Genomic DNA, 25,905 nt, shown 5'->3' on the forward strand with positions numbered 1-25,905 from the left:
GGCTATCTATGATGCTGATTCTTGTGTATAAAAGGAGACTAAGGAGGCATTCATGTGGACATGCATTTGGGAATGGGTGACACTGAACACATAGGGGCTTACTTCAAAGAAAAGAAGGATGGAATTGGGCTGCACATGAATTCACTTCCAACCATCCAACACGCCTTCTTCCCAAGGTCACACCCACACCATACATTTAAAGCACATGGTTTCCCCCACAGAATCATGGGAACTAGTTTATCCCTCAGAACTACAATTCCCAGTAATGTTTTTAACAAACAACAGTTCCCAGGATTCTCTGAGTGGTGTGGATGTGACTCATGATTTACTGTAAATTGCTTTGAGTGTCTGAGACAAGGAGGGGTAAACATTGGAAAATGTATGAATTCCCTTTTTCTCCTCTCCCATCCACATTCTTCCCCTGTATTGAATGTTTCTCAAGGCAGGGCCTTTGTCATTTAAAAAAATATCTGTACAATGCCTAGAGAATAATCATAGTCATGATATAACAAAAATAAAAATATGGACAGAACCACATGCAGGTGCAAAACAGTTGTACTTAGAGTTAAGGGAACAGTACATGCCTCAGAGTATAAACCCGCTTTGAAATCTCCATGTTTTAGCTCTCCATGCCCTTGGCCACAGCATCAGACAGAAAAGGAACACATTCCCCATTAGACATCCATCAGCCCTGGGACTCAGGCTGCCATGACTACATGGGTTGCGTTGGGAGTTCCATTCAGGCAAAGCAGCTCAGGTCCTGAGTTCAAATTGATAATATTCGCTCCTCCCATTGGACTAGGAAAGCCACCCACCTGCACATGGCATACATGAGACAGTTGTTATGTGCCTTCAAGTCGATCATGACTTATGGTGACCCTATGAATCGGCGACCTCCAAGAGCATCTGTCATGAACCACCCTGTTCAGATCTTGTAAGTTCAGGTCTGTGGTAGTATGGTGCCTGTACTAATCAAGGCGAGTTCTGTGTGAGCTAGTCTGCGAGCTAGTCTGCAATCTAGCCCCCCCCCCCCCCATTTTGGCATTTCTTTCTTAAAATTCTGCAGGGGGTTCATAGAAGAGCAGCCCAGCCCTATGCATATTTACTCTGAAGTAAGTCCTACTGCATTCAGTGGGATTTACTCCCACGTAACAGTATAGGATTGCTGCACAGTCCCAATAAATCTTTACAGCTGTAATCTTGACCTCACTTCCTGGGAATAAGCCCTATTGAATTCAATAGGAATTACTGCTGAGCAGACACGGTTAGAGTTGTAGAATTAATTTAGCGTTGTCCTCGCCCCGTTACTATTTTATTGGACGTTTAAGAAAACAAGCTGGTAAAGTCACAATTTCCAATCAGTTATTATGAAATAACATATGCCCATTGGTTAATATAACAGTTAACGTCCTGTATAGCCCCTCCTCAGTGGACACGTTTTTAAAAAGAGCAAATGAACAGAAATAATTTCTAAATATAACCAATTCCTATTAAAATGTCTAATTATTTCCCCCCATTATCAATTTTATTAGAAGTTTCCAAAAACCTGCAGTTTCGGAATAATTATGAAACACTACTTAAAGACAACAACGATATCATGAACCAATAAGCACACGCGACCACACCAACAAACCTGCCCCACCCCCAAGAGCAACTCTTAAAACAAAGGGCGGGGAAAGGAAACGTGCCATTTCACCCGGGAAGGAACTGGCGAGCGCCCGTGCGCTTGCGCCGTGACGGAGGGGGGGGAGGGGAGACGAGTGCCGCGCGTGCGCCTTGAGGCCGACTCGGGAGTGGGGAGGCGGGGCCAGAGCGAGGCCCTTGAGCGTTACGCCTGCGCGGTGCGTGGCGAGAGACCTTCAGCTTGACAAGGAGGGACGGACGGACGGAGGCGGCAGCGGCGGCCTTGAGGTGCGGCGAGACAAGCGGCTCACGCCTACCGCTATGCCCTGGGGGAGCGGGGCACCGCCTTCCCCGCCCTCACAGGGGTGGTAGTGGAGGCCTGAGGCTACGGGGCCTGGAGGGCGAGAGGAGAGGAGAGGGTTGGGCCTGGTCGGGGTGGGGGCTATTAGGAAGGGCTCCCCCTTCCTTTCTCCCTCTTCCTGGGATTGTTGGGTAAGGGCCTTGTCGCTGGTCAGCGCCCACAATCCTTTCAAGCCCTCCCCATCCCTCCATTGCCCCGTTGACTGTTTCCAAGGCCTCAATCACAAGCGGTGTCCAAGGGGAGGGGGGCATAGCTGCAAGTGTGGTGGGAGTTGCATTGTATATGTATTTGTGTGTGTGTTGGGGAGCAGCTGTGAGGCCACTCTGAGCTTTACACAGCAGCAGAGAGGTACTGGGTACCAGTGGGTGGTGTAGTGGGTTGGGGAGAGCCAGCTTCAAATCTCTGTTCAGCCTGTGGCTTTGGGGTTCTCTCTCTTTCTCTTGGCCTACCCTTCCCTACCTCGCAGGGTTGTTCTGAGGTTAAAATGTGTGTATGTAGATGTAATGTAATCAATTCTGTGTTGAAAGGTGAGCTTTTGGGACTGTAGGAAATTGCCTTATGCCAGATCAGATTATTTATGTATCTTGTTCCATGTGATCTACTCTGACTGGTGGCAGCTCTCAAGAGCCTCTAGTGGGTAGAGGTCTTTCACATCACCTGCTTCCTGATCTTTTATTTTTTTACACTGGAAATGCCAGGCATCGAACCCAGGACCTTCTGCATACAAAGCTTGAGCTATGGTCCCTTCATCTTTTCATGAAAGGGAATACATGGTAATAAAGTCACGGTGAAAGATGGTTGGCTCTTGCATGCTGTTGGCAGTTGTCACTGAGCTTCTTGAGGTTCAGTAGTTTGGTTTAAAAATGTATTACCCTCTCCTCTGTTTGAAAAGTGTAGATTTTTTAAAATCTTATGCAGAGAGAACTTGCAAATAAATCTTGAAATGGTGATGTTTGGTTATACATTTTGTATTTTGGTCATTGAGTGGTGAATGTGCATGTGTGAAGTACGTAGCCTGTTTCTAGACAGCCTGGTAGTGTTGGGTGGGGTATGTAAGGAAGGTGGCTAATAATAATGATGTGGGTCCCAGTCTTCCATACAGCCTATACATAGAAGGGCTTCTCTCTGCCCCCTCCCAGTACTTTTGTTTTGGCAAGGTCATCCAAGGAAATTTGTGTCTGAGCAGGACTTTTAAGCAAGGTCTTCCCAATATAGATCTGACACAACAGCATGGTGGTTATGGGAGTGGGTGTGAGCAGTGTTTAACTTGTCTCAGAAGAAAATTTGTGAAAAATTAAGCCTTGGTGTTGTCAGAGGAATAGTAACTGAAGAGTTAGGGTATACACAGAATTCCCTTTAATTCAATACTCAATAGCTGCATGGAAATTGTGGGTAGTCACACAGCTGTTGTAAAGGCATCAGAGGTGTCACAGTCCACACAGGAAAAAGATGTTGAAATGTCAGGGCAGCTTGGAAACTCAGCAACTGAGTATGTAACTTTTTTTCCTTTAAGGTGGTACTGCTGCTCTGGTGCTGAGCTAAGAGGGTGGGAAATTCCTATGCTGATACTGCCCTAAGAAATGCTGTGGCCCTAAGGCTTTTCAGTGACACTTCTTGAAATTTATAGTAACTCCACAATGGTGGTATTGGTGGAGGGCATGGGCATTGCCCCATTTTTTCTGGCTTCTAGGACTATTGTGAATCTGCTGATAGACTGCATCTAAGGGCTCCCCGCATTTTTGCACAGGTGTACATATTTATATTTGAAGTTGTGTGTGGCCAGCTGCCATGCATGTGCCACACGCGTACTTTCTTCCTCTTCTTCATTGTCATTTTGGTTACGGCCCTTGCAGAGAGACTACAAGGAGGGAACTACCACTGGGAATGAAAGGGTAGTATGGTTTTGCCCATGCTACTTTGATTTCCCCTCAGAAATCCCAACGGTGCCCATACTCATTTGAAATGTTATCCCTAATGTATGAGATTCAGAGAAGTGGGTCTCGGGCTATAGTGAAAGCTAGGAGTGGCCAAGGTAATAGGAGCATTGGAGGGGGAGGAAGATTTGCCAAGGGGTGCTGAGATTACATCACTCTAGTTATAGACATCAAAGTAAGTTTTGCTATTGTCTCAAAGAGGCAGATTCTTCTATACCCAAGATAGACTGGAGTAGGGATGGGTGGGTGATTTTCAGTACTTATTTTAAAGGCTCTTGTGTGGAGGGCTGTAAGAGGGCATCATGCTTCAGCTCAGCCTTTGCCAACCTGGAGCATTCCAGATGTTTTGGACTACAGCTCCCATCAAACCCAGACAGCATGGCTGTGCTGTGTGGGGATTATGAAGGTGGTAGTCTAAAACATCTGGAATGCTCCAGGTTGGCAAAGGCTGAATTGGCCTTTCAGCTCCTCTTAGTCATGGTACGTGATCAGTTGGGCAGCCACATGCTAAGTATGTATGTTGATTCCAGCGCTGAAATTGGCACAAGTTGCTCTCAAAGTCTGGAAATGCTGTGCTATAGCTGCAGTTTTGGAGTATGAAAAACCAGTCCATGTCGAGTTTAACATGTGACATTGGCAAGTATCTCAGTGGCTGAGCCCATGGCAGTCTGGCTGAGCATCAATAAGGACTGGCTGGGAGTTACACCTGATCAACTACTTACTTGCAAGCTAAGCCTGTTCTGACTCTGGTGGATCTAGCTGGGATGTAGCAAGTTTAAGCCAGGTGATATTCCCGGGGATCAAGTGGAGCACCTCCTCCCCATAACTCAGTGCTTTCTTACAAGAACTTTCTTCTTTCCTTCTGACTTAGCTGGAAAGCAACAAATGGGGGAAGCTGTTCGAAATAGCACATGTATTGTAAGTGGAGAGGACTGCAAATTGAAAAGCTTTTTAAAAATTGAAATCATGGATGAAAGAAAATACTTATAAAAACCAATCAATTAGTATTCTAGTCTTCTATAAATTAGAGTACAGATGCCTCTTATCCTCAAAATATCTAATACCGTAAGGTCAAGAATGCTGACAAAAGTAAAAATTTAATTTCCTTAATCTTTTTGTTACTGAATTGGAAACACTATTATCTTAATTGAGGCAGAGGAACAAAGAACCCAAGAAGGGGTGTGTACTTAATTTTATAACAACAGAAGTGGGCCATATCCTTGTGGCAGTGATGTCTCTTTGTTGAAGTCAGGTGTGTTTCCTGGTTAATCTTCTGTAAGGCTTGTAGGAAATGTGTAGATACAATCCTCCTATAGTGTATTCTTTGGGGATGAGAGAGTACTTGTCCAGTTTGAGTGGCACTCAGTCCATCTCATTTTAGTATTCATAAGTTCTGTGGCTGATCCCACCTTTCTGATTATTATGAGGCCAGCAAACATAGTGACTTGTACACTAGACCTTGTGATCACAACCTAATTACTGTATCTGAAGCCTTTGAAATATCTAACCTTTGAATACTGTATCTGTCTACAACAATAGAAATTCTTCTAGTTTCTTGTCCAAAATAATTCCCAAAGTGCAATGCCATCATGTATACGTATTGCTTACAGTAGGTAGGTATCTTTCCTTGGGGAGGCTTGTTGGTGGCGTGGATGGGTGGGTACATTATATTAGGCTGAAATGATTGATGCACAGTACAAAGATTTTCCAAAACGGAAGGGTTATTGAAGAGAAGGCTAGTGTGATTAATGGCTTTGTCTTTGCTTTGGGAGTATAAATGTCAGCAAGTATTCTCTTTCTCTTGTCTTCCATTAAGATGACAAGGACCTTGTCTTAGGCATCAGTTAGTATAGATCAGCATTTCTTAAACTGTGGGCCAGGGACCATCAGTGGGCCTCAGCCCACTTTCAGATCAGCCTCAGCACAGCAGCCCACACGCTGGTCATACAGTAGCCTTTTGGTTGAACAGATGCTAGGAGCAGCTCCAAGAGTAATGATGATAAACTGGGAATAGAGAAGGAAGCTGATGTAGGAGGAAATGAATGTAAAAAGAGCAGGAAGGAAGGATGAAAGAACCCAGCAGCTGGGTTGGGGACTAAAGTACAAATTAAGTGAAAAGAAATGGGAGGCATGTAGGGAGACGGGAAAATATGAAATAAAAAGCCATCTCCAACACAGTCTACCTGAAACGCTGAGACTGAGTCATAATACCCTCATAACCAATGTCTGGGCTTGGCCTGAGGAAAGCTGATGAAGATGTCGACCCAGTGTGTGGTGGCTGTGAAAAGGGTAAATTCCATGCTAGGGATCATTAGGAAAGGTATTGAAAATAAAACAATCATACTGCCATTATGCAAATCTGTGGTGCAGATGCATTTAGAACACTGTACAATTCTGGTTGCCTTACCTCAAAAAGGATATTGTAGAGCTGGAAAAGGTTCAGAGAAGGGCAACCAAAATGATCAAGGGAATGGAGCAACACCCCTATGAGGAAAGGTTGTAGCATTTGGGGCTTTTTAGTTTCAAGAAAAAAGGTGAGTAAAAGGTGACATGATAGAAGTGTATAAAATTATGCATGACATGGAGAAAGTGGATAGAGAAAAGTTTTTATCCCTCTCTCATAATGCTAGAACTCATGAACACCCATTGAAGCTTAATGTTGGAAGATTCAGGACAGACCAAAGGAAGTGCTACTTCGCCCAGCGCATAGTTAGATAATGGAATTTGCTCCCACAGGAGGCAGTGAAGGCCACTAACTTGGATGGCTCTAAAAGAGGATTAGAAAAATTCATGGAGGATAAGTCTGTCAGTGGCTACTAGCAGTGATGGCTATGCTCTGCCTCCATAGTCAGAGGCAGTGTGCTTCTGAAAACCAGTTGCCAGAAGCCACAGGAGGGCACAGTGCTCTTGCACTCAGGTCCTGCTTACAGGGTTCCCATGGGCATCTGGTTGGCCACTGTGAGAACAGGATGCCGGACTAGATGAGCCACTGGCCTGATCCAGCAGGCTCTTCTTATGAACTGTGGAACTCCCTGCTGCGAGGAAATCAGAGTGGCAAAGAATTTAGCAATATCCAAAGAGAATGGATATCAGTAGAAAACGATGGCAGGAACTGGCTATTGGTTATGCCAATCTCCACCTCAATCTTGTTATTAGCTCTTCCCTTGCACCATTATTTTCTGACTGATGGGCCTCAGTAACTCTTAGCTCTCTCAAGTAGGCTCTGGGATAGAAAATTTGAGAACCCCTGGAACAGACAACAACAAAATTATCACAGATCTGAGCAAGTGCTATATGACCTTAACTCCCTAGATTGAGAGTTTGTATTTTTGAGTTGCTTCTAAAATATTCTTTCTTAGTAATACGTTATCTTAAATGCTCTTGAAACAATCATTTATTGTTGAATGAATTAGATAAAGAGAATAATAAGGCTTAGGTTGGATCTCTGCTTTTTAGTGGGTCTGCATTATAAAAAGAATTGACTTGCCTGGATGAATGGCAAATCTGGGATAGGAATTGAGCAGGTGAAATCAGAATGCATTTCTGCTAGTAACTGCAGGAGTTGACTGCAGGCAGAGAACTTCCCTTCACCCCTAGCTTAGGGGCCTCTGTGGTTGGCAAATATTTTCCCATATGGAAGTATGTTTCAATAACATCATAGTTGATCAGTAGTCATTCTGCTGTTCTTATTACAAACCTCCCTACAGTTTTTTAAAATTCTCAACAAGAAAATTAACTACCTGAAACCATGTGACTTTTCCTTCCCTGTCCTTATGCCAGGACTGCTCCAGGATTTTTGTCTAGGTGTCATGCTATCTCTGTGTTCAAAGGGAAAAATTGTTGTGACTGACACAAGGGTAAGGGCCTCCTCATGTACATCTGATGTGAATGTAGGAAAGTAGCAAGCGTGTCATGTATTATTTATGCGTACATTTGGAAAGCAACACTTCTGAACACTTTCCCAGTGCATGTGCACATGACAGCATACATGATCTCCCCTGTCCCCATCCCCCACACCATGCACATACATGCTTCCTATAACCGTGTGTGTGTGATCTTACATGAAGTGGCTCTTTCTCTTCAGAATCTTATTTGGGAGTTAAGCCAATATGGTGGTGGTATTAATTGACTGTATTTGTGTGTTAAAAAAGTTTTGCAGACAAAGAGGAGGGAAACCCTCGAAGTGTCGAGCCAGGAACCAGCCAAAAATAAAAGTGGTAATTGTTTATTGCAGCCCAACGCATTTTGGGTATCAAAAAACCCTTTGTTAAGGGCAAATTGTGCAAGTAACATGCTGCTATCTCATTGGTGTATAAAACTGATTACACTGATGAGATAGCAGCGTGTTACTTACACTTCGAGGGTTTCCCTATTTGTCTGCGATGCATTTGGGGTGCCTCCTTCGATGGTTCAGGATATACATTACATTTCAATCAATAATCTCATGTGCCAAATTTAAGTGGGGTGGAATATACTCAAAGATTTCTGAGAACGTGATTAGCCAAGAATTCTTGCAGAAGGCTGCAAGACTCCACATTTAGTACCTTCCAGCATGCTGGTATTGAACTCTCATGATCTGAGAGCGCTGTTAAGAATTTGGTAGTTGCTAGCAAGCACAAGTAGATATGCTGAGCATAAGGCTGGAATCCTATGGAATTACTTCAGAAAAAGTTCCACTGATCTTGATGGGACGGGCAAATAGATATGCAAAGAATCAGGCTGATAGAAAAGCATAGTGAGTGTGTTTACTTTATAAAACACCACAGCCCTTTCTCCAAATTGTCTAGAGTAGTGTATGTGTTCCCTTCTTCTCTTATCTTGCAAGAATCCTATGAGAATAGGGTTAGCCTATGAGTTTATTACTGAGCTGTGGTCACCCAGAGGCTCTGTGGCTCAGCAAGAATTTGGACCCATGCCTCCCTGGTCTAACACAGTAGTCACTATTTTACCCTGGCATAGATGTATGGTTTTTTTTATTTCAGCAATGCTGTAATTACACTTCTAATTAAATCTAAATTGGGGAACAGTGGCATACCGTTTTGAGAATATTAAATATACATTTTTAAAAATAGAGATTCCTTGAGATACTTCGTGCGGAAAGCTAGCATTGTTGTAGGTTTTCTATTGTAAGTGATAGATTTGATCTCTAATGATGCATACGTTTCCCCCCCCCCATATTTGACAGGTGTATATAAAAGAGCTAGAGGAGAGTCCTTCTGTAGGTTCACGTTGAGAAGTAAATGATTTAGGAGCTAAATTGTGAAATAAGAAGTCTGCAACCATGTTCAGCTGTACACCTAGAGCCTCAGGTATCTATATGTATTATTATGGAAGTTCAGATATAAAAGGAAAATTTTAGAAACTTAAGTATTCTAAGACGACTTGTTGACTGGCAAGAGGTGTGCTCTTCAGCAGCACATAACTGGTTTACTGATATCCTGCATGTCAGTGTCTTGCAAACACTTCTGCATTTGAGCTGTGCTATCTTCTAAAGCTGTTGTGGGGAACCTTTGGGCATCCAGGTGTTGCTGAACTGCAACTTCCATCAGCTCCAGCGGGCATGGCCAATGGCCAAGGGTGATGGGAATTGTAGTTCAGAAACATCTGGAGGGTGAAAGGGTCCCTGCTCCTGTTCTAAGATGTGACATTGGAAGCTGAATGTGGCAAAAATAGGTTTCTTCTTGACCAAGGTTCAGAAGAACTCCTGCTAGGCTTTAGGAGAAAATACAAATAGAAACTTGAGTGTAGCAAGATAGCTACTGTATGGCTGTGTTTCTCTGTACAGCCAAAGAGGTCAAAATCTCCCGCTGTAGAGTCCAGCCAATTTCGTTTTTGCCAATAAATTTATTACCTTAAGACAGTGTCTTCCAACGTGTAGAGTTTGGAATAATGCAACAAAGCTGTTTCTCAAAGTAAGAAGGCAACACAGCACCATTAGTGGAGTTCAGCATTGCTGTAAAAAGACTTGAGGCTTTCCACAGGCCGGGAGATTTCCTGTGGGGGGGAAAAGCCAAGATAGATTTAGATCAAAGGCTCTTATGGTTGAAGAAGTTCTTGACACAAAGGAGCTATTCTGTTACTGTTGGAGCCATAAAGAAGAGAAAGGGGCCTTTGGTTTATCAGAGTGTGCTGTGGAAGGAATATATCACTAGAGTGGTACTCCATTAATGGGATGTAGTCTTTTCCATCAAAGTGCTTTGGCTTGAAAAAATTCCGGATAGTAGGGAAGGAAGATGCAAGTTGAATGCTGAGATGGTGTTCATATGTGTGAAGAGATGGTCAGTTATTTCCAAATTTGAACTGTTATCTTACTTCTTTTAGACCCCATGGCTATCCCACCATCGTACTGCGACCTGGGGAAATCTGCCAGGGATGTATTCAACAAAGGATATGGTGAGTAGAGCAATGGTAACAAATGCTAGTGCTTTGCTGATATTTGTTAAATCTGTTGCTCAAGGTCTCTAGGCATGTTAAGAGTGGCATCTTTGTATTCATGTGTTCATTTTACCAGTCGGTAACATGGGGCTTGTGAGACCTTGTTAAAGTATTGAGCATTTTCACAACTTCACAGAAAGATATATTTCTAGACATCAAGGGTTGTGAAAAATAAAGAGAATGTAATAGCAATCATCAACAGCAAGCAATGTGCCATTTAAAAATACTGTTTTCAGATCTCAAAATTGAGGAAAATCTCACAGTAGCCTAGCCAATTTGTGCCCCTATCTTAGCTTTTGCTGTGATGAATACCTTAGAGAAGTGGCATCATTTATTTTCATTAGTTTTGAATCAGGTTTCTTGGGTGGCAACTACAGTAAAACCCTAGTGCAGCTTCCTAAAGGCAAAATGGGCTGATCTGGTCTGTCTTTCTCTCTTTATTGGATATGGTCACATGCATCTGTCTCAGGCATGAGTATCCTCTTTGTTATGACTTGGTTTTGTTCTCGTTCATCTGTTGTGTGAATAAGAAACTGGTGTTTTGGCAATTTCAGGGTTTGGAATGGTCAAGTTAGAGTTGAAGACCAAGTCTTCCAGCGGAGTGGTAAGTAATGAACACTTTGAATTGTTGTAACAAGCAAGCTTGTGGAGCACTAATACTACGTCCATGGCACTGGAATAGTCACTGCACACACTTTACCTTTCATAATTTCTGCTTCCCCTGTAAGTTTGGAGAGTCCCAAAGGTTTGTACTTGCCCATCTCTCTAGACAATATTAGCTTTGGTGTTTTGAGGCTCTACTCTACTTTGCAGACAAAGTCGCTCAGATTCGCTCTGACTTGGACGCTAAAATTGATACAGTCTCTGAGGATGTAACTTTGGCACCTGTTTGTCCAATTAAAATGGATTCTTTTCAACTTGTTTTGCCCGAGGATGTGGAAAAGATCCTTGGAGCGGTGCGTGCCACCACTTGTGTACTGGACCCTTGCCCTTCCTGGCTCATTAGAAGTACCAGAGGGGGACTGGTCGATTGGGTCAGGGGAGTAGTTAATGCCTCTCTACAACAAGGCAGAATTCCATCATGCTTAAAGGAGGCAATTATAAGACCACTGCTGAAAAAGCCCTCCCTGGATCCCTCTTTACTAGGTAACTACCGGCCAGTCTCCAATATTCCATTTTTAAGCAAGATAATAGAGCGTGTGGTGGTCGCCCAACTCCAGAGATTCCTTGATGATACGGATTATCTGGATCCATTTCAATCTGGTTTCAGGCCTGGCTATGGGACAGAGACGGCTTTGGTCACCTTGGTGGATGACCTACGCAGAGAACTGGACAGGGGGAGTGTGTCTCTGTTGGTTCTGCTGGACCTCTCAGCGGCTTTCGATACCATCGATCATGGTATCCTGGGCCGCCTTGCCGAGATGGGACTTGGGGGCACTGTGTTACAGTGGCTCCAGTCCTTCCTGGAGGACCGAACCCAGAAGGTGGTACTGGGGGACTCCTGCTTGACCCCCTGGCCATTGACCTATGGGGTCCCTCAGGGTTCAGTTTTGTCCCCCATGTTATTTAACATCTACATGAAACCGCTGGGAGAGGTTGTCCGGGGTTTTGGGGTTTGGTGCCATCAGTATGCTGATGACACTCAACTCTATTTCTCTTTTCCACCTGAAGCCAAGGAAGCCGTACAGGTCCTTAACCAGTGTCTGGCATCAGTGATGGACTGGATGAGGGCAAACAAGTTGGGATTAAATCCTGATAAAACAGAGGTGCTCCTGGTCAGTCGGAGGGCAGATCAGGGAATAGGGATTCAACCGGTGCTGGATGGGGTCGCACTCCCCCTGAAGTCTCAGGTTCACAGTTTGGGTGTACTCCTGGACTCAGCTTTGAATTTGGAGGCCCAGATTACTGCTGTTTCCAGGAGCGTATTTGCCCAATTAAAACTGGTGCGCCAGCTGCGCCCGTTCCTGGAGCTGCCTGATCTGACTAGGGTGATGCATGCCTTGGTTACATCCCGCTTAGACTACTGTAACGCGATCTACGTGGGGCTGCCTTTGAAGACTGCTCAGAAACTTAAATTGGTACAAAGAGCTGCAGGCAGAGTGCTAACCGGGGCTGGTTACAGGGACCATACAACCCCCCTGTTACAACAGCTCCACTGGCTGCCAATTTGTTTCCGGTCACAATTCAAAGTGCTGGTTTTGACCTACAAAGCCCTATATGACTCAGGTCCAGGCTATTTGGCAGATCGTATCTCCCTACATGAATCTGTCCGGAATTTGAGATCTTCAGGTGAGGCCCTTCTTGTGCTCCCCACACCTTCGCAAGTACATATGACACGGACACGAGAGAGGGCCTTTTCAGTGGCCGCCCCTAGGTTGTGGAACTCCCTTCCGAGTGAGGTACGATTAGCTCCCTCCTTGCCGTCCTTCTGGCGACAAGTAAAGACTGTTTTATTTCAACGGGCATTTGGGATAGAGAACGACTAGGATTAAGTGTCCTAGGATTGGTGACTACATTATATGGTCTTATTATTTTAAATTGTCTGCTGTTTTTAACGTATATTTTATGGGTTTTAATTTTTCTCAAAGTTTAATTCTATTTTTAATTGTATACTTTGTATTAATGGTGTGTTGTTTTTAGTTGTAAGCCGCTCTGAGTCCTATTGGGAAAAGGGCGGGGTAGAAATAAAGTTTATTATTATTACTATTATTATTATTATTATTATTATTATTATTATTATTATTATTATTATTATTATTATTATTATTATTATTACTACTACTCCTGAGTGCTGGACATCACATAGAGCAGCTGTTCATCAACTGTGCAGAAAGTCTTTTGGCTTAATAGCAAATGAGCTGTCCACGTGTCTGCCATGTTCTGGGTAATTACAATGGAAGTGATCATTTGAAGGAGTTTAAAGCTGTAACTGTGACATTAATCTGACTCTGCAAATGGAAGTGGCACTATGGATACTTGGATTGATCCACCCTTACTGGTGTCATGTATTAAAGACATTAACTTCTAACATGTCTTTTCCTTTTTCCATGCAACACTGTTGTTTGGATGTTTGTTCAGCTGGTAAGAGAACCATGTATTCGCTTTCTTGTTGTATGCCTTTCCTTAGGGTTTGTGTACTTGGACTGTGACCCAGTGCCGTTCCTAATCCATTCTAAGGGTTAAACAAATGTGGTAATCAGAAGCTACGTGTTGCATTGTGTATGGCTGCATTACCCAGCAGCATTTGGACGAATTGTCAGAAGAATTGGAGATAGCAGTATGATCACTTAGTATCATTTGGTGATTATATCTCTAAAATGTGGTGGGGAACTGGTGGCTCGTGAGGACCTCTTCATGCAGTCTACAGTGTTCCTTCTTGTTCTGTCCCCCTGCTCATGTGTTAGGCTTAAAAAAAGCCTCATCTTGGAGTCAGTAGCTGCAGAGGAACGGTTAACCCTCTCCTGTGGACTGTAGCCTTCCGGCAGAAAAAGGCTCCCCCAAGCCACAACTGGGTTTGAAACAGCTTTCTGGGTTCCAGTGGAAGTTGTTTTCAAACTGAATTTCTGCGTTGGGAGGGGGGCATCTCTGTGGAAGATTACCCTGTTCTCTCTCCAGCAATTAGGCTTGACAAAAGCTGAAATGTTTTCTTTAAGCCACGTTGCTGAAGTGGGGAAATGTGAGTCTGTGTTTGTGTGCTGGTTGTGGGCCCCAGAGGGTAACCAATATGGAATGAGGCCCTTGGGCTGAAAAAGGTTTGCCACCCCTTCTCGGAAGAGAGGTGTTGGGTGCTCAAGGTTTGACAGCTGTTGTCCCCCAAATGTTGCATGTGGAGAGGAGAGGAAGGTGCTTTTCATGTTCTTGGAAACATCTATTACTTATTCCAGGGTTTAGTTTGTGTGTTAAAAGCTGTATTAAAAGCCACTGTTCGGCTTTTATTCATCTTGGGATCAGGATACCTGAAAAATCTTCTTGCCATTTATATACCCAGTCGATTACTGCGCTCTGCAGATGAGGGCCTCCTACAGATATCATATCAGGAGATCCATTCCACACAATATAGGAAGCGGATCTTTACTGTTGTGGCACCCACATTTTAGAATTCCCTTCCCTTAAATATTAAACAGGCATCATCTCTGTTATCTTTTCGGCACCTACTGAAGACCTTTCTCTTCCAGCAAGCCTTTTAAGTAGAGACCTTATCCCAGTCTGCGTCTGTGTTGGAATTCCTTTTTAATATGTTTTTAAAGCTTTTTAAAAAAAAGATTTTTAAAGCTTTTTTTAAAAAATGTTTTTAAAGATGTTTTGTAATATATTTTAAAGTCTGTTTTTATGATGTTTTAGAGTGTTTTTAGTGCTGTTGTTTGCCACCCTGGGCTCCTGCTGACAGGAAGGGCGGGATATAAATCAAATAAATAAATATATAATTTGCTCCAAAAGCCTATTTTAGGATGGAGACCTGGAAGTTGCAGCCATTTGTCGCTGCTTTCTGGCAGGGCTTCTTATGTGTATCTATATTGCTTAGGGTGGAATCCCTAGCATGGGATTCAAGTTCTTGAGAATGCCTGGGGTGTTAACTTTTTTTAGCTGCTGGTTCGCATGTTTTCTGAGAAGCATGAAAGTATGCAGGCAGCATCTTCTAAAGGTTCAAAATGCAGGGAGTCTTGTGAAGGGTTTTTAGTGTGGTGCTTGGCGCTTCATTGCCTTCCTTGGCACTCTGTTCCTTCACAAAGTCTTTTGTTCCTTGTCCATCACCATTCCAGTTCCTGCTCAGTTGTGTAAAATCTATTTCTGTAAATTGCACAGTCCTTGTAGTTTCCCTATTTTTAACCTGGATGGATTCATGTGCAGGTATTTTTGCTCTGGGTACCTTTTTCTATACGTCAAGGCTGAAGTTCCCCATGCTGCTACGGCCTTCCTTTTCAATCTGTTTGATGTCACAAAAACTTTGAATTATAAAGCATTCTCCTGCCTTTTCTTTTTCAACAAGCCTTTTAAGTTGAGAGCTATCCTAGTCTGTGTCTGTGTCAGAATTGCTTAATATGTTTTTTAATAATGTTTTTAGCCCTTTTTAAAATTTTAAAAATGTTTTTAACGCTGTTTTGTCTTAATGTATTTTAAGACTCGTTTTTATGATGTTTTAAAGTGTTTTTAGTGCTTTGTTTGCCGCCCTGGGCTCCTGCTGGGAGGAAGGGCGGGACACAAATTAAATAAATAAATAAATAAATAATCGTACCTGTAGGTGGTGAGCTAAAATATCAAGCCAGAAGCAGGTTTAGCAAAGCCTTCGAACACTCTGTATATTTGAGGTCTAAGCAACTATCACAGCTCTGCATATCACAGTTGTAAGATGATAAATAGCATATGTTATGTGCACTGTTGCTCTCTCCACTCATATCTTGTGGCAGCTGCCAGGAAAATCCTCTCTTCTGATCTGATCATATGCTAGCAAGATTTTCTTTTCTTTCTGCCTAGCAAGAAAGTCGAAGAATGAGTTTTTCCTCCATTGATGTCAGTTCAGCCTTTTAAAGAGGAACAAAGAATTATTTCTAGCTGACAATTATTTAAAACATGTTTTTTAAAGTATTATGAAAGTGTGCATGATGTCACATCTTCCTTAGGCTAGGAGAAAGCTGCTTTTGCAGCTGAATCAGTTTTCTGAGCTAGAATTTCCTTCCTCTTTTCCTTTTGCAGTTGTTTCTGTTTCTGTTTAGCTTGTAAGCCGTTACCAGGCACTTGTGTGTTGTGTGTGTGAAACTGTACAGTGCTTAAGGCAATATTACATCTAGCATTTACATGCTAATTGCTGTACAAAAATAACTTGGAAAGATTGGTTCTGCCCACTTACTCGTAACTTTAGATGAGAGAGTTGGCTATTTATAAGCTTTATTGTTAGCTACTTGCCTGTGACATGTAAAAACAGACTATAGGGGGCCACAAAAGCTGATTGGTGGCTGTGTATGTCTTATGCCCTAAATGGCCAACAAAGGCATATTGTATGCAAGCAGGCTAGAAGGAATTCCTGTGGGCTAGTAACTTTGTTGGACTGACTTGCAAGACTAGGGATATTTTTAAAATATTAAGTGGTTTATAAATGCTCCCAAATAAATAATATAGACCAGAGATTCTTAAACTGACCTGCAAGCCCCATTCAAGTGGTAAGAACATCAGAAAAGCCTGCTAATCAGGCCAAAGGCCCATCTAGTCCAACATTCTGTTCTCACAGTGGCCAACCTGATGCCCGTGGGAAACCCACAAGCAGGACCTAAGTGCAAAGAACACTGTCCCCTCCTGCGGTTTCCAGCAGCGGGTAATTGGAAGCACCCTGCTTGCCTGTTGAGGCAGAGCATAGCCATCATGCCTTAAGAATCTTTGTATTTGACCCTGGACTACAATTTCTCCTCCTCCTCCTCGCTTAGTTATATTAGTTGCTGAAGGTTCCCAAATAACTTATTACATTGTTAAAAACCAAGATAAATATATCGCACCATAAAATAAAATAATAAAATGACCACCCTCAAGCACACTAATGCAAACATCTTGGTCTAACAAATGCCTGGGTAAAGAGACAAGTCTTTACTTGGTGCCAAAAAAGAATGGAGGCTCCAGGTGGACCTCACTGGGGAACATATTCCACAGGCTTAATTGTTTTTGACAGAGGCCATTATTACATAGGCTAACAAGGCCCTGTCTTAAGGCCAGTGAGTTTCACAATATGGCACTATTGCAGTCTACTGATTTTCCCTAAATGTTTGCTAGTTAAATGGGCCCTTCTCAACAGCCTGTCTTTGGGTGTGTAACTTTCATAATTGATTTCAGTGGTGATGCCCATGTTAAAGAAAAAACAATATGGTTTACTTTCTTAATGTTTAACCCAGGAGCACTTCCATCATGTTAGGCAGGACTATAGTTACTCAAGTATGAGTTATGTGCTTTGATTTGCAGAACAAAAAGAAAATTCAGTGGGCCACTGAGATGCCCAACAGTTTTCAAGCAGCCCACAGGGGGAAAAGTCTGAGAACTGCTGGTGTAGATATTGTTATACTTGTTGCCCATCATCCTGAGCTTTTGTGGGTGCTGTGATATACCAGTGGGACTCCTCTATATGCTCCAGCTTCCTGTGTGCAAGGAACTGCTTGACCAGACCTTTCCCCCCTCGCTTTCTTCTTGCAGTGATTTCTCCCAGCTGGCTTCACTTGTGATGTTGTAGCCCAGGCGAGGGGGGGGCAGCATTTGGGGGCATATGGCCTTACTGACAAAACAAATCTGGCGTGTTTCTAGTAGTTCTTTTCCAGCTGTTCTAGGCATGAGGCTCATGAGTCTTGCAACATGTCTGAAGAAGTATTAGCCTAGTGTAACAGAACTTCTGTGTTGTATGCTGTGCGTTATGTTTTCTAAAATGTAATTCTTTTATGCACACATGTTGATTAGTTAAAAGAATATTTGGAAGTAGATCAGGGTATTGATCATGAAAGATTGAAACTGATATCATAAAACTCTTCAGTGAACGTCTCAGGTGGTTGTAGATAGCAAGATCTGTGGCAAGTGCCCAATATCATGGAATGGTTTGTACCTTTTGAAACATTTGGTGTTGCATCATCAGGTCCAGACCTCAGAAAGGAGAAGTTAGAAATACAGTCATTATGTGAATAAATGTGGCATGGTGAATGTAAACCATATTGTGTAGGTAGAACTAAAGCTTGCATGATTTGCTGGAATTGCATATTAATTTTAATATTATTGTATTTTAATTTCAATGTGGTATGTTCACAGGAATTTATCACCACTGGTTCCTCCAACACAGACACAGGCAAAGCCTCAGGCAGCCTAGAGACCAAATATAAGTTCAAGGACTATGGACTTACGTTCACCCAGAAATGGAACACTGACAACACCTTGGGGACGGAACTGTCCATCGAGGATAAGGTAAGAGGAAGTGGCATTGTGACTTCAGCATAGCAGGTAAACTGGAAGAAATTATGAGGAGCTTAATGGGGGAGGAATGAATTGTGTATAATCCAGGTTAAAGCAGGTGTTTATTTGTGGGGAAATTTTGGGGGCAGGGGAAGGAATTTGGAGTTTGTGGTTGGTGGTAATATAAAATGATTTTATACCATGTGAGAATATTCCACAGGTAAGCACCATCACTGTAAAGGTCCTCTCACCACTTACCAACCACCTAACCTCTGAAGGGTGGGGATATGAGTGTTCTTGAATAGGCTCTGAACTTTCAGATAGTGAGGTTGCTTTATGACCCATCAAAGATCAGTCCTAGGTTTTATTTTGTGAATGTTGAGTTAAAGACATAATTAGTGTGCCATTGAATTTACGTATACAAAACCCACAATGACTTGAGCTCCTAGTTAGGTGTTTGAGACAAACAGTGTGTGAGAATTCTTCAACTTCATGCAATTCAGGAACCAGTTCCTGAATTGCATGCAACTGAAGGTGTCCCTAAATAGGGAGGTAATAGGAACGGAGCCTGGCTTTCAAAGACTATAATACTTGAAAAGTTGGATCTCTTTACCTTAATTAAATAGAACAAAAAATGCTGCTTAGAGGCTGTTAAAGTAGGAAGCAAATATGACAGTAATGCTAATAAAGCATAAAAAAGGTAAAGGTGTCCCCGCAGTTATAGCGCAAGTCGTTTCCGACTCTTAGGGTGACGTCTTGCGACTTTTACTAGGCAGACCGTATATATGGGGTGGGATTGCCAGTTCCTTCCCCGGCCTTTCTTTACCCCCCAGCGTTAATTTATTTTGAAGGAACAAATGATGTTTCCCTTTTTTCCTGTTCAGTTGGCTGAGGGGCTGAAGCTGACCCTTGAAACCATGTTCGTACCAAACACAGGGTAAGTATTCCTCCCTTGAAAGGGCTGCCTTTAGCTGGGTGCATTCCACATGCAGCCTGCTGCACTGGAGCCACTCGCTTCCCTAAGAGGTGCTTTCCCATACTTTTTCTTAAGGCTATCTTTAAATAAATATATTAAAATGATGACAGTTGAATTGGAATGATTTTATAACATCAGGTAGCATGCAGGGGTATTTCATCACCCATTTTCTACTAAAGATTTAAGTTTAATGTTAGAAATACCTGATGCAGGTTACAGGTGGAATTAAACTTGATTCCTTACTTTTTCTTCCTCTCCAGGAAGAAGAGTGGGAAGTTGAAGACGTCCTATAAACGGGAGTATCTCAACATAGGTTGTAATGTTGACATTGACCTCGCTGGACCAACCATCCATGGCTGGGCTGTTTTGGGCTATGAAGGTTGGCTTGCTGGCTATCAGATGGCTTTTGACACAGCCAAGTCCAAACTATCACAGAATAATTTTGCATTGGGATACAAGGCAGCAGACTTCCAGCTGCACACGAACGTGTAAGTATTTCTCTGTGGCTGGGGACCAGATTGTACTGGTAGCTGCAGTCTCAGACCTTGGTAAGATGCTGATTTCAGGCTGAAAGAACGATAACATCTTGGGCGCCCCCCCCCCTCGGAAATAGATCCAGAGGTGGTTTTTTTGGTAGCCATCCATTTCTTGAGACTTTGGCAAATAGTTGTAACCATAATATTTTTTTCATGGGAAACTTTACTTCGGAAATGTATTCATTTAATTGTATTTATATATTACCCTTCACCAAAAGGTCCCAGGACAGAAGTACATAAGATAAATGAAACAATACAAGAAAACCAACACCCATTTTAAAATTTCACAGCAATAAAATACAGAATATCAGCTTTTTACTAACATAGATTAAAAGTGTACCTGAAACTGAAAGAGGATATATTGAAGGTGATTCCAATGTTAAAGCTTGCAAGCACAGTCTTGGCTGACTGCTTGTAGCAGTTTTCCTGAAAGAGCACAAGACTTAGTCTCTGTTTATATCCTAGGACCTAGGGCATTTGCTAGGATCCAGGAACTTATTAAAGAGGAAAGATGATTGCATAGCTGAACTATTATTGTTGTTGTTGTTGTTGTTGTTGAATTTATTAGTCGCCCATCTGGCTGGTTCACCAACCACTCTGGGCGACGTACAGAATAAACAATACATTAAACATTAAAATTTAAAAACAACAGTAAAAGCCTAGGCCATCCCAAAAGCCTTCCTGAAGAGCCATATCTTCAGGGTCTGGCGGAAGCTCATCAAAGAAGGGGCATGACGGAGATCATTTGGGAGAGAATTCCAAAGGGTGGGGGCCACTATTGAAAAAGCCCTCTCTCTGGGCCTCACCAGTCTGGCCATTTTAACTGGTGAGATCGAGAGAAGGTCTTCTGAGGCTGATCTTGTTGAGCGGCATCCCTGACGATGTTGGAGGCGCTCCTTCAGATAGATTGGTCCAAAACCGTATAGGGTTTTAAAGGTCAAAGCCAACACCTTGAATTGGGTTCGGTAAGCAACCGGTAGCCAGTGCAACTCCTTCAATACAGGAGTGATGTGATCTTGTCGGCGGCTACCTTTAATCAGACGAGCCGCCGCATTCTGTACCAGCTGCAACTTCCGGACCGTTTTCAAGGGTAACCCCACGTAGAGCGCATTACAGTAGTCTAGGCGAGAGGTGACCAGGGCATGCACTACTGCTGGGAGCAGATGATTGGGGAGGTAGGGGCGCAGCCACCGTATCAGATGGAGTTGATACAGCGCCGTCCGGCTTACAGCCGAGATTTGAGGCTCCATGGACATCTGGGAGTCAAGAATGACCCCCAGGCTGCGGACCTGTTCTTTCAGGGGCAATTGTACCCCATTAAGCACAAGATCCACATCCCCCAACCTTCCCTTGTCACCCACAAACAGTACCTCGGTCTTGTCTGGGTTCAGCTTCAGCCTATTCCTTCCCATCCAGCCACTCACTGCCTCCAGACATTTGGACATGGTTTCAACAGCCAACCTTGGTGAAGATTTAAATGAGAGATAGAGCTGCGTGTCATCTGCATATTGATGACACTGCAGCCCAAATCTCCTGATGATTGCCCCCAGCGGCTTTATATAGATGTTAAACAGCATCGGGGAGAGGATGGAACCCAAGTGAGAGGCCAGAGATCCGAAACCTCCTCCTCCAATGCTATTCTTTGGTACCTACCGGAGAGGAAGGAACGGAACCACTGCCAAACAGTGCCAAACTACTCTTGGTTTCCCAGGTGTCACCTTATTGTAGCATTGGGGCAGTTCCTTAGTTGCATGGAGCAAGGCATGTTTCATCACAAAGGCACATAATGCAGCTACCAGGATGAAGCTAAGGAAATCTGGGTCTGGTTGCTATCTGGATGGGAGACTGCCTGAGAACCCTCTCCTCCAGTTTCATGATGGAAGAAAGGCAGGATGAATGTCATACACGGAAGCCCTTCTCCTTTGGAATGACTTATTTCAAACTTTATTCACTCACAGTGTGGTTTATAAAGGTGCATTTTAGCTTAAGTTTGGTCTTTCTACTTTATATCAGGAAATGCTTCCCTCTCTGGATACAGCTGGGAAAAAAGTCCATTTATGTACTTCTGTGACTATTCCAAATCTCTCCCTTTTCCAGCTGATAATGGGTGCATATTCATATATCCACCTAAATCTGACTTGAATACTTCTGTTAAAATAGAAGAATGTCAGGACAAGAAAGGAATCTATGGATTCAGCCATATTCAATTTTGTTATCTGCCTCTGTGAATCCATAAAAGGTAGACTAAGACTAGGGGTAGGGGTGAAGAGGAGAGAGACAATATTTGCAACTGGTGGAAGTGAGGTGGAACACTTTTCTGGAGAAGCAAAATGGAATCTTCATGTGATCTCTTACAAACAGGAATGATGGCACTGAATTTGGTGGCTCCATCTATCAGAAGGTTAATAACAAGGTTGAAACATCTGTAAGTCTTGCTTGGACTGCTGGCAGTAATAACACGCGGTTTGGCATTGCCACCAAGTACCAGCTGGATGATAAAGCTTCTGTCTCGGTAAGAGTTTTTCCATCTTCCCAGTATGTTATAAACGTGCTGGTAATTTGAAGTTGAATGTGTAGCGTCTTCCTGTTTTCCTTGCCTCTTGGCTGTGTGCCTCAGGTTTCTTTGGAGCAATCGTCATGAACACAAAAGTGCTGTGTTAACCTTTGCCTTGTGATTCTAGGATGAACCCTATAAGGAGCAATTTAGTGTGTACTGCGAGTTGTCAAGTGCAAGTTTCAATTATCACCATTATCTTTTAAAAATGCATCCTCTTAGTTTCTTATGCGCTAACTGAATTGTCTGTGTAGAATCAACTTGGGGGGGGAAGTAAGAACACACCTTGCACTGTTTGTGAGATTGATGCAATTGGCAATGGCATCAATCCTATGTGTTGACATCTCTTGCTTAGTTCTCACTCAGGATGTAAACCATAAGAGCTTCATATGGCAGGTGGACGGAGTGCTCTTATGGAATGCTTCTCTTTTCCAAATTTCTTCCACATAAAAGACTAGAAGATGTCATCTGGGAGAAGGGTTTGAACTTTTTCCCAGGTCAAGTCTAGTTTTCTGTTTGCAGGCAACTGCTTTGTATGGAGGAGCGTTCAGTCATGAGTCTCCACCTGCAGAGTGAAGGCTCAGGTCTATCCTCTCAATGAGAACAAAGCCTTTCTGTGTTCTGAGAAGAGTTTTTTACATGAGCATCTTGACCTTTGTTTAACATCCAGTCTTATTTCCTTCAAGGTAATGTTGGCTATGTTAGATGCGATATGGTCAAATTCTTCTTCATACAACACACAGGAGCATGTTTTATTGCTTACGTTGATGCTTGAGGGCAATTAGATTCATGCTTCCTTTACTGTGGGTACCATTACCTCACCCAGGACCAGTGAAGACATACTTAAAAGACCTGTAGCGAACACTTGGCAATTGCTGGCTAGTTATTACTAACCTTCTCCATCTCTGTGCTTATAGATCTAGTTCTAGAAGTCTGCTGACTCTTCATAAGTGCTTTCTCAGGAAGGAAAGTGAAAACTGGTATCTCTATTGATTATTCCTTTTTTTTCTTTCTAGGCCAAAGTCAATAATGCCAGCCTTATTGGACTTGGCTACACTCAGACCTTACGACCTGGTATGTAAACTGTGAATGTATTGAATGCATAACTTAGTTTTGATCACGGCTGTAGACAAAAATAGGTGGCTGTAACAGAAGAAAAGCAAATTTAGGGAAAACAAGATGGGCTCTACATAATCTGTAGAACCATGGGATTTTTGTGTTGAATACAGAATCTGGTGGGGTTTTTTAAACCAAACTTCTAGTCTTTCTGGCTATTGGTGATAGGTTTGAACGTGTGTGGCCAGTGCCTATTGAAATCTCAGAATGGTCCAGTGATATTTCCAGGGGTCACAAGGGTGGGATTTCAGAACTCTGCAGAGCAGGGTTTCCCAAACTGCGGTCCGTGGGATGTCTGCATTAAATATTCATATTTATTTTTAATTGTATGTTTGTTGCTTCCTTTATTTTTACATTGTATTTTCCTATATTGCAATTAGATTTGTATGGAATGCAAATTGTAATACAATAACATGCTGTATAACAAATAAAAGAGGAAATAAAAATACAATTAAAAATCATTCCACATCTAACACGGTGTGTAACAACTGCTGCAACAGGCAGAACAATCATTAAGTGGTTCACCAAGACCCTCAGCCATTCTCTAATGCTTTGTGGGGGGGGGAATGTTTGGGAACGACTGCTGTAGAGAACAATGTGCACTGCCCTACTAGTAGTTAGTAATCATGTCCTGAGGAAATCCTGCCCCAAAAAGCAAAAATAATAACAAGGGGAAGTTAATGTGGCTGAGCCAGAGCACATCCAGAGGGACTAGCTTGTCTGAGACATCCCAGCAAAACACCTTAGCCTTCCAAAGAATTCCTTATAATTGAAACCTGCCATACTCTGGTTCTCTCAGTGCTGCACATTTTCCCTGATTGGCTGATGATCTGCTGTATTCTTTTAATAACGGCACTGTGTTTCTCCCAGGTGTGAAGTTGACTCTCTCTGCTCTGGTTGATGGCAAGAATTTCAGTACTGGCGGCCATAAAATTGGGCTGGGATTTGAGCTGGAAGCTTAATGTAGGTTTTAATGAAGTATTAGATCTTTATTTGGAAGATGAAGGAGAAAACAAACCCCACATGTTCTGGCCTTAAACTCTTCTGTGAAACTTCAAAAAGTGTGAACTTGATATTCTTCCAAAGAATTGTTGTAACCCCAAACATTGAAGTCTGGAGAGTGCAAACCCACCACGAAGGGAAATACTTGAAGGCATGCATGGAAGTTGTAATGGTTGTGCTACATTTCAGTTCAGTTCCTCAGTTTCTTTAAAATGTGTTCCTCAGAAGATAGCATAGCATCTGGTGAAAGGAAATAACTCCCCATCCTTCTGTGTTACTACATCACATCCTGCATGTCCTACACCTCATGACCTTTTGTAAAATTGGTCTCTGTGCTGTAGTGAAAGCTTTGGTTTTGCATCAAAGTGGAAATAAATCAAGATCGCATTTGGAACTTATTCCTTGTATGGTTACTGCCTGATTAGCACACAAGTTTAAAGCTAGAGACTAAGCTACAACCAGGAAATGAAAGGGGTTAGGGTTATATTAAATTCTTGCTGTCATATGTGCTTGGGGGTAGCTGTACATAGAGCACACTGCTCTCCTAGACAGGTACAAAAGCAAACTCAACACTAGGCAACTAGAGAGGGATATGGGTGTTACTGTGAATGTTCATTCTCTTCAGTAGATGGAAGAGAACCAGATGACTGTTCTTCTTGCTTGCATTGTAGACTGGCCTGTGCTGATAAGGTTTGGGTTAAGTCCTTTCATAGAAGGAGTCCCCCTCCCAGTTTCAGCATGTAATTCAGGTGAGAAAGAAATGTGTAAACAAACTTGTATAGATGATGCACCAAAAATATAAAGAAAGTATGGAGGAACGGTTTTGGAACAATTTATTCCAAACTTAAGTAGGAGATGCCCTCCCAAGTTGAGGTAAATAAGCTCTTGTAGGTAGGATTGAATACACTCCATTTGCAGAAAAGAACATTAGTAATCTTAACATCTCTTTCTCAACCAGTGGAGGTGGGGGATTCAAGAAAGGGATGTTGGGTAGCAGTATTGACCAACTTGGGTGATGGGTTTATCTTTCTGCCATTTTCTCTCTTAAGGAACACTATGTATGTGCTGTTGGGGAGGAGAGTACTCCACTGATAGTGTTTACCAAAGATAACTTGCTCAAGTAGCTGTCCTGTGTTTTAGTCAGAAACCTGCAGCAAAATGGAACTAATAGGGAAGGAATTGTGGAATGCTGGACCTCAAATGATGGCCTTCATTCCCAAAACGTTTTTGACACCTTCTCCCCCGGTAGCTAGGTGAAAGGCAATAGTTCATTGGGCTTCCAAGAACTTCCTTAGCTAATGTACACCTGTAATTATCTCTACATGTCAAATATATCATCAGTTCTCTTCGGTGTCGGTCTGTTTTGCACAAAAGCATAGTGCTGCTCTGTTAGTACAGCGGAACTTCTACTTGTGCAAGAAAGGTTTCTCTGCAACCCTCCTTGCCCTCAAAATCTC

At 42.7% G+C, this 25,905-nt stretch overlaps 1 protein-coding gene across 2 annotated transcripts; it reads left to right on the forward strand.

Moving 5' to 3' along the window:
• Positions 1 to 1,760: 1,760 nt before the first annotated feature.
• VDAC3 (voltage dependent anion channel 3) lies at positions 1,761 to 24,846 on the forward strand. Of its 2 annotated transcripts, XM_061592396.1 has the most exons (10): positions 1,761 to 1,911; positions 9,104 to 9,227; positions 10,240 to 10,311; positions 10,908 to 10,957; positions 18,124 to 18,276; positions 19,149 to 19,201; positions 19,501 to 19,728; positions 22,138 to 22,288; positions 23,347 to 23,404; positions 24,317 to 24,846. In XM_061592396.1, the coding sequence occupies exons 2-10, from the start codon at positions 9,200 to 9,202 to the stop codon at positions 24,406 to 24,408; spliced, it is 885 nt and encodes a 294-aa protein (XP_061448380.1). In that variant the 5' UTR covers positions 1,761 to 1,911; positions 9,104 to 9,199; the 3' UTR covers positions 24,409 to 24,846. The 2 variants fall into 2 exon arrangements, with proteins under 2 accessions (XP_061448380.1, XP_061448381.1); XM_061592397.1 differs by lacking the exon at positions 9,104 to 9,227.
• Positions 24,847 to 25,905: the final 1,059 nt, after the last annotated feature.

Source organism: Rhineura floridana, chromosome 12 (genome assembly GCF_030035675.1).
Source record: "Rhineura floridana isolate rRhiFlo1 chromosome 12, rRhiFlo1.hap2, whole genome shotgun sequence".
Lineage (NCBI taxonomy): Eukaryota > Metazoa > Chordata > Lepidosauria > Squamata > Rhineuridae > Rhineura > Rhineura floridana.

Excerpts from the sequence above, each read along its gene's own strand:
- VDAC3 (XM_061592396.1), top strand. The coding sequence starts at position 9,200 with ATGTTCAGCTGTACACCTAGAGCCTCAG. Across the intron at positions 10,958-18,123 it reads CCAAGTCTTCCAGCGGAGTG|GAATTTATCACCACTGGTTC; the intron begins GTAAGTAATGAA and ends GTATGTTCACAG. Across the intron at positions 19,202-19,500 it reads ATGTTCGTACCAAACACAGG|GAAGAAGAGTGGGAAGTTGA; the intron begins GTAAGTATTCCT and ends CTTCCTCTCCAG.